Genomic DNA, 15,704 nt, shown 5'->3' on the forward strand with positions numbered 1-15,704 from the left:
ATAACCTCTTTCAGTCTCAGTATCTTCATGTGTAAAATGGCAATAATCCCAATACCAATCTAAAGTACTGTTTTGCGGATTCGGGGAAATCATGTAGATGAAGTGCTCAGCTCAGTACTTGGTACTCAGTAAAAACAAACAAAAGCTAACTACTACTAACTACTACAGATTATCACCACTTGCTATATTAGGTTTTTAAATAGGTAAGTTTGTTCAGTCTTTGTGGCAAAACATGTAACAGAAAACTCAAGTCCAAAAGAGGCAACTAAGTACTAAATAGCAGCTACAGGGGCCAGAAATCAAACCAAGGCCTGATGAGCACATTAAATGATAAGCAAAGCTCATCTACTGTGAGTAACAAGGCTAAAAATCAGTTTTATCCATTTCTCTTAAGAGCAGGAAAAACAAAAACAAAAACAAAAAAACTTGAAACAGTGACAAAAAGGAACATAGTAGGGTAAGAAGCAGAAAGTGTGCTTTGACAAAATTAGAGAGGTTAAAAAAAAATTTAAATATTGATATGTGACTCTACATTTTTTTGGGGGGGGCAGTACCGGGGATTGAGCTCAGGACCTTGCGCTTGCAAGGCAGGTGCGGTATTGCTGGGCTAAATCCCCAGCCCCTACTCTATATTATTTTGTGTGGTCCCTATAACATCTAAAACCACTCTTTGGGAAATACTACTCTCCTACACTGTTTAAGGTTTTAGGTTTTATCCTAAGAGTAAGGTCAAGCTACTGCAGGGTTTTTAACAAGACAGTAACAGTATGTCTACCTTAAAAAAAAAATGTTTTTCTCTTCTAGCTAAGTGATTAGAATGGCCCTCTGGGAATCAGGGAGTATGACAGTGGTCTAGGTCAGAGCCATTCAAAGTAGCCGTTCTGTGAACTATTTGAAACTGGTCCTCAATTAGACAAGCAGTTATGCTAGTATGCAAAACCACCACTGCCTTTCACTGAGAAAGTCTTCATCTGGGCAAAAACAAAAGTCAGCTGAATTAAACAGTGAGCTTAGTTGCATTTTAAGAGGTCATGAGGATAAAACAGACCAGAAGTAGGTAAGGTCTTAAAGATACAATGAAAAGCAAAAATACTCATTCTTTGATCATAAAATTTACCCTATAATGGAGGGCAAAACTATTAACCAAATAATCACTGTGGTTGTTGTATTATTACAAAATGAATAAACACTCCAAAGGACAAGAATACGGTTCTATGACAGCAAGTAACAAAGTAGTCCAACCCAGGCTAGGAATACTGAAAGCTGAACAGGGTTATTACTAAGTGAGGAGGGAATGGGGGTAACCCCAGTGGAGGGTAAAGACAAGCATTGTGCTTTCTTCAGATTATTAGTTAGCAGGTGCTAAATTCCACTACTGTACAGCTTCCATCTCACTACCATAGCCTGGTATTATGAATGACAGACTGATGTGTCCAAGGCTAAACTGACTTCTAGGACTTCGATCAGTTCTTACGGAATCTACCTTCTTGAACCAAGGAACATCTGCCTACCTTTCTTATAACATTGCCTCTTATATCTGATCCTTCAAAGTTAGCAACTACATTTCCATAACCTCCCAAGTTCTCTTCATATTCAAGATATACTTTAACAGAATCAGAAGAGTTAATAATTTAAGCAGCTAGAATGGTGTTTTGCAAAGTGGGATTCAAGGAGCGGTTGCATCAGAATTTCTTGAGGTGTTAGCTAAAGTGTGCACTGGATTCCCGGGCACCACCACAGACCAAATGAAATGAGAGCGACAGAGCTCAGCAATCCACATTTTAACATGCTCTTCCAGTGATTCATCTGTATTACTGCTTGAGAACCCTTGAATTAGTTGTGTTTTCACAGTATCCACATTTGTACAGAGCTTCAAATCCCTCTTGAGTCTGAAGCCATCTTTTGGAATCAGAGACCTGGATTCAAATCTTGCCTATTACTTTCTATCTAGGTACTTGTCATCAGGTTGCTTAATTTTTCCAGGCCTCAATTTCTTCACTGATACTGTGGATAAGAATATCTTCCAAGGGATGTTGCTGCAGTTAAAAAGTGAGCAACAATGCTACAGGAAGGCTATCATTCTTTACAATATTTATTGAGGCCTACATACCATTTACACAAGATGAATAAAGCATTAACAGGCACAGTACTGCATACCAGGTAAACCAGAATCAATGAAATGTGATCTCATTAATTTGTTTTCTGGTTTTTAGATGTCTCTTTAAAGCCTGAATAATAATAATAATAATAATTATTATTATTATTATTTGGTACTGTGGATTGAACTCAGGACCTTGCACTTGCGAGGCAGGCACCAGAACCACTGAGCTAAATCCCCGGCCCCAAGCCTGAATTATTTTTTGAGCTCTCTCTAACCTATGTGCTGTCCTGTTAACAGACCCTCCACTAAATAACGTAGATGTCTGCCATCTTCCTGAATTATCCTTTACCATCACACTTATCCCAAAGTCCTAAACCTCTAGCCTCGCCTCAAGTTCAATCTTTTCCAGCTTTTTCTCTAGGGTTAGAGCACCTAGGACCAAACGCTGGTTCTGCTGCTTACTAGCTCTAGGGCTTTGGTGCAGGCTTAACCTGTGTCTCCGTTTCTTCACTGGTGAATAGCGATAATAACAGTGCTTATTTCATGAGGATTTTGAGTATTAGATAGTAAACCTAGATGTCATTTTCTGAGGCTTCCTGATACTCCCCTGTCCCTTTCTGAATGAAGTAGGTTAAATACCCTGGTTAAACACTTAAACATCCTTATTCATTTCTTTGCAGCACTTACTATCATAATTCAATGCCTGTTTATCACAAAGAAAAGGATCATGTCTGTCTTACACTGGTCTGTGTGACCCTTATAGCTAGCACAATTCTGAGTCCGTAGCAGCATTCGTAAAATATCTTAAGTATCTGATGTCTACATAATTTTGTAAATCTGAGTATACTCTATTTTTCTTGCAAGATTTTTTTTTTTTGAAGAAGGTGGTACTGGAGATTGAACCCAGGGAACCTCTATCACTGAACTACATCCCAAGCCTTTTTAAAACTTTTTATTTTGGGACAAGTCTTACTAAGTTGCCTAGGCTGGCCCCAAACTTGTAATCTTCCTGCCTCAGCCTCTTCAGTATCTGAGATTATTACAGGCACATGCTACAGCACTAGGGTTAGCTCTCCTGGGATCTTACCTTCTTCTTTTACGTTCTTTTTTTTTGGTACCGGGGATCGAACTCGGATCCTTGCATTTGCAAGGCAGGTGGCAGAACCACTGAGCTAAATCCCCGGCCCTCTCCTGGGATCTTAACATCCTCCAAAAGTCAGTTTTCTATGCTGGGGGGCAGAACTATGCTCATTTTACCTTTAAAATATTTACAAATGCAAATCAAGAACAAGTACAGGCTATAGAAGTAGGTCAGTGGTAAGAGTATTTGCCTAGCAAGGGAGAGATCCTGGGTTTGATTTCTGGCACTGACTGATAAAAACAACAAAATAAAACAAAACAAAACCAGCAAATGCTTAACTTCCAGCTGTCATCTATTTCTTACTTCCTTATGTAGCTATCCAAAAAATTTAACATCACATATGTGGCTTATATTAGATTTATAAAGAACAGTATTATTTTATTTTATTGGTTTTTTGAGACAGGGTCTCATTATGTAGTTTGGGTTGGCCTTGAACTTATTATGCAGCCCAGGCTGGCTTTAAACTCACAGTGATGGGGCTGGGGATTTAGCTCAGTGGTTTCCCCACCTGTTGCGCAAGCGCAAGGACCGGAGTTCATCCCCGGTAACAAAACAAAAACAAAATTAAACTCACAATGATCCTCCTGTCTCAGCCTCCCAAGTGCTGGGATTAGAGATACATGCCACCACACCCTGCTACAACAGTATATTTAAAACAATCTGCTTAAAAGGTGTGCAGTATTTCCCCAAAATACCCTAATGTCTTTCCATTTTAACCCATGTGAAAACATACTCCAAGTTTTTCAGAGGTTTTCTCAATACTGATATTTCTCAAGCATTGGCTATTCTACCACCCTGTGAACATGTCTGATGCTTTTAAATAGGGTATAGATTCCTTAAAACAACCATATTCTATGTTGTTATTATACCAAATCCTAATAAAGTGGACATTTGTTATCCTATGTCTACTTTATTTATATTACAAACATTATGGTTAAGAAAACAAAGTTTGTTTGGAGGCTGAGGTAGGAAGATTTAAAGTTTGAGGCCAGCTTGGGTCATATTATACAGTGAGCTCAAGGCCAGCCTGGACTAGTGAGACACTGGCTCCAACAAAGAAACAAACAGCACAAGGTCTGGAGCCAGACTATTTGTTTTGGATTCCTAGTCTGCATACTTAGTATCTCTGTTTGAACCCAGGGCCTTTGCATTGACCTACAACCCCAGGTTATTGGGTTATTTAAAAAAAAAAAAACCCAGTTATTTTTTTAAATAATTTTTAAAAAATTATTAAATTAAAAAAAATATTTTTATGGTGAGGCAGGAGTACTGTAAGTTCAAGGTCAGCCTGAACTATGTTTAGTGGAACCTTGTCTCAAACAAACCAAAAAAAAATTTTTTGGCAAATGGGAAGGGGACCAAGAGATGGAGGGAGGAGAGAAGGAGAAGCAGAAGAGAGCATAGAAGGAATCAAGATGTGTTACGTGGGCCGAGGATGTAGCTCAGCAGCACTGCGCCTGCCTGGCATGCTCCAGGTCCCGAGTCTCATTCCCAGTACAAAAAAAAAGGTGTATTATGTACAATATCAACTCTCCAAGATGAATGTAATTATCGTGTGCTGCATACATGTACCAATAAAAATAAAAATGTAAAGAAAAGATACGAATTCAAAGGTTTAGTAAGTGCTTCAACTTACATGAGGAATAATTTATAGGGAGGGCTCATTTGAAGTGCTAAAATATAAAAGACATTGCTCAAATCCTATTAAGTTGACATTCTTTTCCAATCAAGAAAATGCTATATGAACGTGGAATTTCTGGGATTATCCTTTTCCTTTTATTCTGAGACATTTACCTGCCAGACATCTAGTAGGCACTCAATAAATGTTAGCTTTTACCATCATCATTATTATTCCTGACACTGGCAGTTATTTTTAACTAAGAATTGACACTTTAGTTAATTTACATAAGTCTTAGTTAAGTCCAGAATTCTTATTTACTTGAGTTTAAACAGTATATTTCAATTATTGTCACTGATTACGTTTTTCTCTCCAAAATCACCATTTTATTTATTTTTATTTTTTATTTTTGGTACCAGGATGAAACTTGGGATCGTGCACTTGGGAGGCAGGCGGCAGAACGACTGAGCTAAATCCCCGGCCCCAAAATCACCATTTTAAATACTTATATTCCAAATATTATACATTTGCCATTGTTGCTAATAAAATTTATCTTTATTAAAATTTTTTTTTAAGGGGTCGGGGTTTTAGCTCAGTGGTTCCACCGCCTGCCCCAAAAGCACAAGGTCCTGAGTTCAATCCCCGGTACCAAAACCAAAACCAAAACCACAACAACAATGAAAAAACAAAAACAAAAACAAAATTAAAAAAAAAAACATTTTGAGATAGCTGTGTAAGTTTTTACCCAATTGCTCTGTGCCTGAGCTTCCTTGACTGAAAAACAGGGACAGCAATGACGTTTATTTCACAGGTTGAGAGGACTACTGTCAGCCTGGCATGGTGTCTGGCATACAGTAAATAGTAAACAAGTAATTACTGTATGAATCAATGCGCGTATCCTTCACTCTTCCCATCTACTGGTATAGTCTCTTGTAATATTGGGCATCTCTATTCAAATCCGAGATATTTTTGCTCAGATTTTCTAACTCCAAAATTCTGCTATTCCCCAACTGAGTAGTCATAGTTTTAAGAGAAGTCTTTGACTTCTGTTTTCTTCTCTGCAAATGAGAATAAATATCATCCCCTTCCTTGCACAAATCTGGCACAATCTATATAAAGCTCCTTGCAAATGGTCCTTAGCATTTAACAGACTTCATATGCCCTTTCTGGCTTAATACATGTGATCTTCACGACACTATATAAAAGACAAGTATGTTATAAAAAAGGAAAGAGGGTCTGGGAAGTTAAAACATGCCCGAGGTTGCACAGATAAATAAAAAGTGGTAGCGTCAATACTGGAATGAGGTCTCACTCCGATTCAAATGTTTTTTTTCATGAAACCAAAACTGCTTTTTTAAAAGCCTAAGCGCTGGAACGATATTAACTCATAATGTTTACTGCATTTCAATGTTTGAAGAAACGCAGAAACCGGCAAAATCTGCATACTGCCGTGATGCCCAATGAAACTGCAACAAGTAATCAAAACACAAGGTACATTACTATCGCTATTATTAGGTCATAGGGTCGGCTACACGGACGAAATTTCAGTAAACAAAGTGAAGCATTTCTCTTCTAGGCTCCCAATGAAATTGTGGACCGTGAGGGAAAAGTTTCGATGGCCCGGCCTTCGGGTCTGAGCCGGTCCCGGCAGAGGCTACGAGGGAGGACGCCACACCTGACCTTCAGATCCTTCCCCTCGCGTCTCGGGGCCCAGCGTTGCGCCCGATCGCCCCTCACCTCCGGCTCCGGGCGCTCCGAGGCCATCACACAGCCCTCCAGCGCCGGCCCGGGACCAAGAGACTGTTCCACGCCTGACCTCTGACCTGGTTATCTCGGCGCCTGGCAGGAAACGGAAGTTGGTGGGAAGTCTGCGTACCAAGCGTTTTGATTGGTGAACGAAGCCCTCTCGGCGGTGCCAGGTGACTGGAGAACCGGAAGAGGAATTCGGTGGGGCAGCCAAGGCAGCTGCAATGCAGGTGAGAACCCGCTGGGGCCTAATGGCAGCTAGTTAGCTTCGGGTGTCGGAACCGAGAGTGGGCTGGCTAAGACAAGTGAGGAGTTGTAGAGCCCACAGCTGTTAAGGGAAGGCAGAATGGGAAGAAAGAGGCGAGGTAAGCTAGACCGCGAGCGGCGCAGATGAGAGGTAGTTGAGCCGGGGTGATAGGAGAGGAGCAGACTCGGCTAAGTCGAGATGAAAAAGGCAGCGCAGAGTTGTTTGAGTGTGAGAAAGGATCCAGTTGTCATGTGAGAAAGCTGAGATGCAGGCGAAAAAAAGATGGCTTAAGAAAGTGGTGGGCTGGTTGAGTCCCGGAGCTAGGCTGTTGGATGCAGATGTAGTTGGGAATCTATAATTGCAGAGAAGCCCGAGAGCTAGAGGAATTGCAGGCCGAAGAGGCCGAAAGCTAAACTGTTTATTATCCGAAGGTGTGGGTAGAACCCAGGATCATACCCCTGACAGGCACATTGTAAAGTTTGCAGGACTGTTTTGCACCATTCTGCCCAGCCTGTGCTGAGTAGTTGTTAAGGATGAAGAAATGGAGTAGGACAGGAGACCGCAGGTGATGGGAAGGAAATGCTTTGAAGACGTCTAGCATTTGAAATAGTTTTGTCTAGTGCGCAGAAACATGCGCAGGTTTTCTTGGTTTTGCTTTTCACTTGTCAGCTTCTTTTTTTTTTGGTACCAGGGATCGAACTCGGGACCTTACGTTTGTGAGGCAGGCGGCAGAACCACTGAGCTAAATCCCTGGCCCTTGTCAGTTAGCTTCTTGCACTTGGTAGCTTCTCAAAATACTTACGGATCAGCGGAGCTTATGAAAGAGGCCCAGGAATACAGGAATAAATGAGTGCATATTAAGTCAGCAAGAAGAAGGTTGAAGCATCAGATGCTAAGGATAAATGAGTTGAAGGGACAGGCAGGGAGAGTGCTGAGATGGTATTCAGAGAAATCTTCATCTGTAGGCAGATTTTCCAGAGATTGTGTTGTTGACAAGAATAGCCAGGCTGTCAGGGTAGATTCTAAGACAGAGGAAGACTGTGCAATGTGCTAGAGAGGTGTCCATAAGATAATGAACTCAGGCATTAGGTCTGGTGAAAATTTCTCAGTGAGGGGGAGTAGGATGCACCTGACACAGAGAAACATACACAGGAATTAGGAGGTGATAAGAGAAGAAATCTGTTAGTGGGACTTGAGGTCGGGTGAACAAGTTGAAAAGTCTAAGGTTGATGCTGTCTGTAACCCAAATACCAAGATAGAAAACAACTTAGCTTGTTTGCTTTCTTCTGTATGTATCCTATTCATATCTGTTTGGGTAACCAACCTGTCCCTATTGGTGCAGAGAGAGGAGAAGCAGCTTGAGGCATCATTAGATGCACTGCTAAGTCAAGTGGCTGATCTGAAGAACTCACTGGGGAGTTTCATTTATAAGTTGGAGAACGAGTATGACCGGCTGACCTGGTAAGGGTTTCCAGGGCAGGGGGTGTGGTGTGGGGGGGAGCAGGACCAGACCTCCTGATGAACAGTACATCTCTATTGATATAATGGTTTATCTGTTGCAAACATTGTTGATTTGGAAAGGGCCAAGTTGCCCAACATTTGATAGGTGAAGTATGATTTGTGGATGCCATGACAAGGAAATAGAGAAGTGCCCAGTTTCTCAACCCAAATTGTTTCTAGCTTTTAATTCTTACACTTTAACTTCGCTGGCAAGGAGGTCCTCCTTGGTGGATCTCTTTCCACAGGTGTGGCTGAGTCTTAGTTCCAACCTACTCTAGAATGGTGACTTCTGTTTCTAGGCTAGAAAGGAAGCTTTTAACCAGTTTCTGAGTTTTCAGTTGTAACAGTCTAGTCATGGATCCTATTTTGCCATTGTTCCTCACTCCATTCGAACAGTGACCTGCCATCTATGTCAGAAACTGAAAGTGTATCCCTGTTTCCTAACCCCATCATCCCAGTTAGCCATTCTGGCTCTTGCTAGGCTAGTCATAGTGCTGTAAGTCTTAGGAGTAAGTTTGAGTAGTTTTACCCTGAAGACCTCTTAGAGATTATTTTACATGGAAGGAGTGGGACATTCTGACACCTTCTTACCACTCGCAGGCCCTCTGTCCTGGATAGCTTTGCATTGCTGTCTGGACAGTTGAACACTTTGAACAAGGTCTTGAAGCATGAGAAGACACCTCTGTTCCGTAACCAGGTCATTATCCCTCTGGTGTTGTCCCCAGACCGAGATGAAGATCTCATGGTAAGAAGAAAAAAGGGTACAACTTGAGAAATAAGTTCTTAGGGAAAAGTCTGGAGCACAGTTTTTGATTGGGTATTCCAGAAGTTCTAAATGTAGGGTAATGTGTGACAGTAAAAAGCAAGGACTGCAGTTTGGAGGTCTTGGTTTTTGTTCATCTGGAAGTGTAGGAGCCACTCCCCAAAAGTACTGTAAAAACCCCGAGGCCTGTGTCATCAAGACAAGGACCCTTCTTTTCTATTATCTATCTTAAAAAGAAGTCCTTTTGTGACCTTATCTCTTCCAGTTTTTGATGAAAATGTTGAAAAGAGAAGGGGGAGTTTAATTTTAGGCATGTTTGAAATAAGCATGTGAGAAGACAGAAATCACAGGTGAGGTGAAAGGCACTGTGTCCTGGGTAGCTAGATGTTATGTCTCAGGTTATGTTTGGAAATAAACCGTTTGGATCTTCTTGGAGTGCATAGTAGGATCCACTAAGATCTGTGTTACAGCGGCAGACTGAAGGACGAGTGCCTGTTTTCAGCCACGAAGTGGTCCCTGACCATCTGAGAACCAAGCCTGACCCTGAAGTTGAAGAGCAGGAAAAGCAGCTGACAACAGATGCTGCCCGCATTGGTGCTGATGCAGCTCAGGTCGGACCCAGTCCTTGCCCTATTGCCCCATTCCCATCCCATCTTGAGAACCAAGACATTATTACTCCTGTGTAGTAGTGATGTACAGTTGGTTACACCTAAGCTGCCTCTGGAAGAGCAAAGGAAGAAACTTCTCCATAATCACTTTCCGCTGCACTAATTTGTGTGTGTTACAGAAGCAGATCCAGAGCTTGAATAAAATGTGCTCAAACCTTCTGGAGAAAATCAGCAAAGAGGAGCGAGAATCAGAGAGTGGAGGTAGGAACCATTTGGTGGCAAAACAGAGGTGTATAAGATCTCTGGAATAGTAATGGTTTGGGAAGACAGTGAAGTAAAGGCATAAGAATGAACTGCTGCCCGGGAATTTAGCTCAGTGGTTTCACTGCCTGCTGCGCAAGCACAAGGACCCAAGTTCGATCCCTGGTACAAAAAAAAAAAAAAAAAAAAAAAAGAATGAACTGCTTAGGAAAGGGTTTCCGTCCATATTGTTAGCCTTTTATATTTAATGCCAGCCCTGAAACTGGTAAAAGAAATGGACAAAGTGGAAATGGACAAAGTGAAAATTGAGAATACAGAGATGGACGTAAGGGTCCTCTGGCTCTTCCTCTGGGATATGAGGGAGTCTGGCTGCTGCTGAAGTTAGAACTCCAAGTCTTGGCAATCATCGCTGGTCCTCCAGCTGTTAGGTTCAGTCCCGGGCCAGACACATACTAAAGGGTCTCCACTTTTCTTCAGGTCTCCGGCCAAACAAACAAACCTTTAACCCTGCAGACACCAATGCCTTGGTGGCAGCTGTTGCCTTTGGGAAGGGGCTGTCTAATTGGAGACCTTCAGGCAGCAGTGGCCCAGGCCAGCCGGGCCAGCCAGGAGCTGGGACGATTCTTGCAGGAACTTCAGGACTACAGCAAGTACAGATGGCAGGAACTCCAAGCCAGCAGCAGCCAATGCTCAGTGGGGTGCAGATGGCTCAAGCAGGTCAACCAGGTAAGGTGACAGGAGTTGAAATGCAGCTGATTTTGAGCAGAGAAGTGGAAACAAGCTGGATTATCTGGGTCTCCAGCACCCCAGACCTGGAGATGTTTCCTTTTCTCTTCTGCATTATGGCTTAGAAAACAATTTTCAGCAGTAAAGAAAAATCTTATCTGAGACTTTGCAACAGGTACTAGAGAGTTAGGAAAAATTTGAAATAAAAGAAACCGCTCTTAGGCTGGGTGTGGTAGTGCATGCCTATAATCCTAGCACTCTGGAGGCTGAGGCAGGAGGATTGCCACGAGTTCAAAGCCAGCCTGGGCTAAAAAACAAACAAGCAAACAAAACAACTGCTCTTGCCTCCCACCCCCATCTCAGACTTCTGTCTCAACTGTCCTATTCCATTTGCTCTGGTTTAGTTGTGTGGTTGGTGTTTCCTTGTAGGTAGAGAGATCGGTGGTCAGATCATAAAACTATTTCCTGGGTGCATCAGGAATTAAGAAGCAGGCAGTGTCCCAGGCTTACATGTATTCTTTGTATCTTGTTTGTTGCCCATGGCATCCTGCCTTTTTTTGTGCCCATTTTTAGTAATTATGAAAACAGTTTGGAGGAGTTCAGATGCAGGCAGCCAGAGCTATTTCTTCAAGGCATCTAGGAAAGGACAACTAAAACGAGAGAAAAGCTGCTGGAAATGTCGCCCCATCATAGAGCTCTTGCCTAGCATGTACAAGGCCCTGGATACAATCTCCAGCACCACAAAAACAAAAACCCAACAGAAAACATAATACTCTCTTACCTGTGACCCTGAACAGGCGGTCACACAAGTTTAGCTGTCTTTTGGGGGAATAGATGAGCAGAAAAACGTGCCGGGGTATATTCTCATTCCTACTCGTCTCCCAGATCACCCTTTTCCTCCTAAACACTTTTATGGAGGGAGATGGAGGACGAACCATACCTCTGTGCTCTGCCAGACAGGGTCACATGCCAGAGAGATTTTGAGATGTTAAAGGATATTAAGAGGAGAAAGCCAAGGAGGCCACATTTCTAATTTATTGTCAAAACGTTTGCCTTATTTCAGGTGTTCTTTCTTTGTGTTCCTTTTAGGCAAAATGCCAAGCGGAATAAAAACCAACATCAAGTCTGCTTCAATGCATCCATATCAGCGGTGAGTGTCGATGGCGGCCTCCTAGGTGACCTTGGCCAAGTTGGGTAGTGAAATAATCTTTTGCTCAAGGCTCACCAGCTTGGGTACAATAAAAAAGAATGTGGCTTTCAGCAACAGACAAATCCCTGCTCCACCATTGACTAGCTTTGTGACCTTGGGCAAATGGCTTAATTTTTCTGAGTTTGTGAGCCTGTTTTCTCATTTGTAAATGGTGGTAATACCTACCTCATAGGGTTGTTGTGAGGATTGAAATGAGGAAATGAATGTAAAACACTTAGCACAGCATACGAAGTAAAAGTTACTCAATAAAAGAACGTTTCTGTAGCCACTTCTCCACCTTGCCCTCCACAGTCCAGAACTTACCCTGATTGTATACTGCTCTATGTCAATGGCTAGCTGATGCACACAGGATCAAATATGTCTATGCTTATTTTGTACTGGCAGAAACTGTAGCAGCCCGTGTATCCCTGGAGGGATATTATTTCCTTAGGTCCTCCTGCCCAGGTTTCATCCCGCTGTCCCTCTTAAGCTGCAGGAGAGGAGGCTTCTGGGCCAGGTTAAACCATCCACTTAGAGCTGGGCCTGTACTACTCTCCATCCTCTGGAAACCAATTCACACTTCTCTAGGTAAAAGTCCCCATCCTTTATCCCACCCTTACACATGAAGGAAAATGTCAAGGGGCTGATAGTTGGGCAACTTCTCATGCAGTGGCTCTACCAGGCAGAACTATATGAGAAAGGGTTCTCCTGTAGCATATATAAAAGCCCCTTCTTCCTCTGGGCTTATTTTTCTTAATTTGGGGGGAGCAGGGAATTGCACTTAATATTGTCTTTTATTGGGATTTAGTTGTCCTCCTAATAGTGGCTAGTTTCTCCACTCTAGCCAGGATGGCTTTCCTCTTATTTCACTAAGCCTATGGCTCAAATGAGAGTCAGATGCATGGTAGGAGGGAGCAGCCTACCCTTATAAGGTTGAAGAGCAGAGCAGTTGGACGATACCTGTCTCAGTACTCCATTGTGGCCGTGGAAAGGGGTTGAGTCAGCAGAAGTGTACTAAGGATTTCTTTATTAAATAAAGTTATTTAAATCACTGTTCACTGACTCAGGGTTGTCTCACAGCAATTTATGACAGAGCTAATACAGGGATGAGAAACACTTTCAGTAGTGCTCCAAGGCAATTCTGATTTATTCTCCATAAAATGTTTCCTTATTTTTAATGAGCTTTGACCTAGAAACCCTGAAATTTCCTTCCAACTTTACAGCTGCCTCTTTTCTGTTCTCTTCTGTTATACACTGGTAGTTTGGCCTTTGCTCCATACTAGGCAGTATTCTGCCAGGCTGTGGCAGCAGAGGCTTGGAAAAGTGATCCCAGATGTTTGTTACCACCTTTCCTGTTCCATCAAGGCCAGGAATGGTATTTCAAAAAGCTCTGATTGCAATACATTGCAGGAGGGGTGTCCTGTCACCAGCTCCAAGACAACTCCATATCATCCCCTGCTTTAACAGTCAGACCCAGCAGCCGAATCAGGTGTTACCTTCTCACCTCTTCCCTTCCCAACTGGAAATGTCAGAGCTAACTGGGATATTGGGTAGAGCCCCAGCTGTAGTTCTCTAAAACCTCTCGAGCAGCTTTTGGTGACTGCTGTTCTTTGCTCCACCCCAAGTTTCTTTGTTGTCCCAGCCTGATACTGACTTCATTCCCAATATACTATTGAAATGGACTCTCTTCTGCAACCAGGAATGTCCTTGCCCAACAGGAACAAATCCAGGACATCACCTACATCTTATGCACTTAAACAAACACTTTTAATTCCAGGGATGCTTACACTTCAATATTTGTCACTGCACATGCTCTTATTTCCATCCTGCCTCAGAAAAAAGCACCCCTGGGTACACAAACCTCTTGCATCTCCCACCTTGGGGCCCATACAGCCTCAGTGGAGGGAATGTAACTCCCACCCCTAGCACTCAGTCCCTTGGGAGGAAATGTTTATGGTGTTTCCTTTGAAGAAGACATGACCTGCTCAGATACTGGATATGTAAAAGGATATTGTTGTCCTGCCCTGGTAGTGTGCCTCTGTCACTGACCGCCCTGTTCTGCTTGGGGATTGTGTTTTCTCCTACCTTTGGCCTCTGGAGAAAGGGATTCTCTCAGATTTTTTTCTGGATGGAGAAAGAAGCAGAGCTGTGAAACCCCAAGCACAGTTCATCCCACTGAAGGAAAAAGCTTGTCAGATCAATGTCAACTTAGAGCTGATTGCTTAGGATTTCTTCTGTAATCTTCCCTGAGGCTGGTATTTAATCACTGCCGCATATACCTTTGCTCACTGCCCAGCTCACCTCATTCTCTTCTTGTGTGTATTGCTGCCCTACTTAGGTCACCTCACTCAACCATATATGGTTTTTTAGAAAAGAGCTAAGAGATAGGTTGCAGCCAAGTGCCCCTTCTAGCTCCATAACGGGTCCCAGCGTTAGGCCTGAGCTGGAGGGGATGTGATTGCTCACCTCCTGCCACTGCTGAAGGGATGCGGGTGAACTCTGCAGGAATGCCCCAGTGCAAGGCCCTTTTCCCACCCCCTTCCCACCTCCCCCAGGCAGCTGGAAACAACCTCTCCCTTTGTCTTAGTTTCTTGTACAGAATAATTCTCCTTATGGACAATGTATTCTCTTGTGTCCTGTGGACACAGGAGCTGTGTGAGCTGATCCCAGCACCAGGCAGAACGGAGGCTGAATCCTTCCAAATGCCCACCCTGGGTCAGCTCCTGATTACTGTCCAGAGGGACTACTAAGGAGTGACTATTTCAGATTATGGGGGAAAGCCTTTGGTGGTTTCGAATTGGTCAGGAATAAGACAGGAATTGTAATTCTTTCCTGGTCAGCCCTCAGACACTGAGGGTTTACAGTGTCAACTTACAGAGGCTTGATGTGACTATTGCCTGAAGAGTCTTGAACACACTTGGGCTAGCACTTGAAAAGGATTTCCCAGCCTGCAGACAGCTTCCTGGTTAGAACAGAAGGCAAACTCTGAGCCTATCTGACATGACCGTGGAGCTTCATCACTTCAACAGAGAGGACAAGCTGCCTTTCTTCTTCCCTTCAACAACTTCTAACTCTTGTTCTTGAATTCCCGCTGTCACTGAGGCTGTGCTCTCTCAATGCATCACATGCTTTCAGGTTGTCAGCCACCATTGGACATGGCAGCTTCCCAGGACACAGTGTGGACAAGGCTCCTGATTTCCGTGTGCCTCAGGTTTCCCACTTGAGTGATCCCAGTGCCTGTTCTACCTCAAAAGTCTCTGGCAGTGATTCCCAAGCCTACTTGTCCCCATGCATTTTCGCTTTGTTTTCCTTACTGCAGGACCATGTCATATAGATAAGCCAATGTTTTCCTAGATTATCCCCTAAATTCAAACTATTCCTAAAGTTCACTTTGTTACCTACAACTTAACATATCAACATCCCTGTAGACTACTTCCCTAACATTGTTCTGGCTTTCACCTCATTCCCTGGTGCAGATTCAGCAAAGAGGTAGTAAATTATTAGTCATGTAGATATCAGAAGTCACCTCAAACCCAGACATCTCTTTCCTGGGCAAGATATGTGTACAGACTCCTCCAGAATAGGCACAAATTGGGCCCGGGATGTAGCTCAGTGGTGCTGCTCCTGCTTCAAAAACGCAAGGTCCTGAGTTTAATCCCCAGTACCAAAAAAACAAAACAACAAAAACAAAAACAGAGCAGAATAGGCACAAATTTACGCTTTTTCCTATCTTGCTGGGCCCAATATAAAGTATCCAGGGCAGTTCCTTTTCTTTCTGCCTGCAACTCCGGTGGCTTCCTTTGC

General features: G+C 43.0%; 2 protein-coding genes across 6 annotated transcripts in view; one reads left to right on the forward strand and one right to left on the reverse strand.

Moving 5' to 3' along the window:
- The window catches only part of Szt2 (SZT2 subunit of KICSTOR complex), a 50,214-nt gene extending 43,487 nt beyond the window's left edge, over positions 1–6,727 (reverse strand). For 4 of the 5 annotated variants that reach the window (XR_015452683.1, XM_087214933.1, XM_087214932.1 and 1 more), the window contains exon 1: positions 6,541–6,662. Coding sequence is in view for 4 of the 5 variants with exons in the window: in XM_087214933.1 (XP_087071059.1) it covers positions 6,541–6,624 (84 nt within the window). In the remaining variant the exon portion in view is untranslated. Of the gene's footprint in view, positions 1–6,540 lie in introns of all 5 variants that reach the window. The other variant, XM_004871863.4, reaches the window with a different exon arrangement.
- Positions 6,663–12,185, forward strand: Med8 (mediator complex subunit 8). Its single transcript, XM_013068187.3, has 7 exons — positions 6,663–6,836; positions 8,196–8,314; positions 8,954–9,098; positions 9,587–9,727; positions 9,904–9,985; positions 10,463–10,711; positions 11,801–12,185. The coding sequence occupies exons 1-7, from the start codon at positions 6,831–6,833 to the stop codon at positions 11,863–11,865; spliced, it is 807 nt and encodes a 268-aa protein (XP_012923641.1). The 5' UTR covers positions 6,663–6,830; the 3' UTR covers positions 11,866–12,185.
- The last annotated feature ends 3,519 nt before the right edge of the window (positions 12,186–15,704 follow it).

This window comes from Heterocephalus glaber, unplaced genomic scaffold (genome assembly GCF_053883595.1).
Source record: "Heterocephalus glaber isolate CG9 unplaced genomic scaffold, H.glaber_assembly_v1.0 deba00001452, whole genome shotgun sequence".
Taxonomy (NCBI): Eukaryota; Metazoa; Chordata; class Mammalia; order Rodentia; family Bathyergidae; genus Heterocephalus; species Heterocephalus glaber.

What these genes read in the sequence shown, in the direction of transcription:
- Med8 (XM_013068187.3), top strand. An exon ending in GAGTATGACCGGCTGACCTG is followed by an intron (nt 8,315 to 8,953) that starts GTAAGGGTTTCC and finishes TACCACTCGCAG; the next exon opens with GCCCTCTGTCCTGGATAGCT. An exon ending in TTGGTGCTGATGCAGCTCAG is followed by an intron (nt 9,728 to 9,903) that starts GTCGGACCCAGT and finishes TGTGTGTTACAG; the next exon opens with AAGCAGATCCAGAGCTTGAA.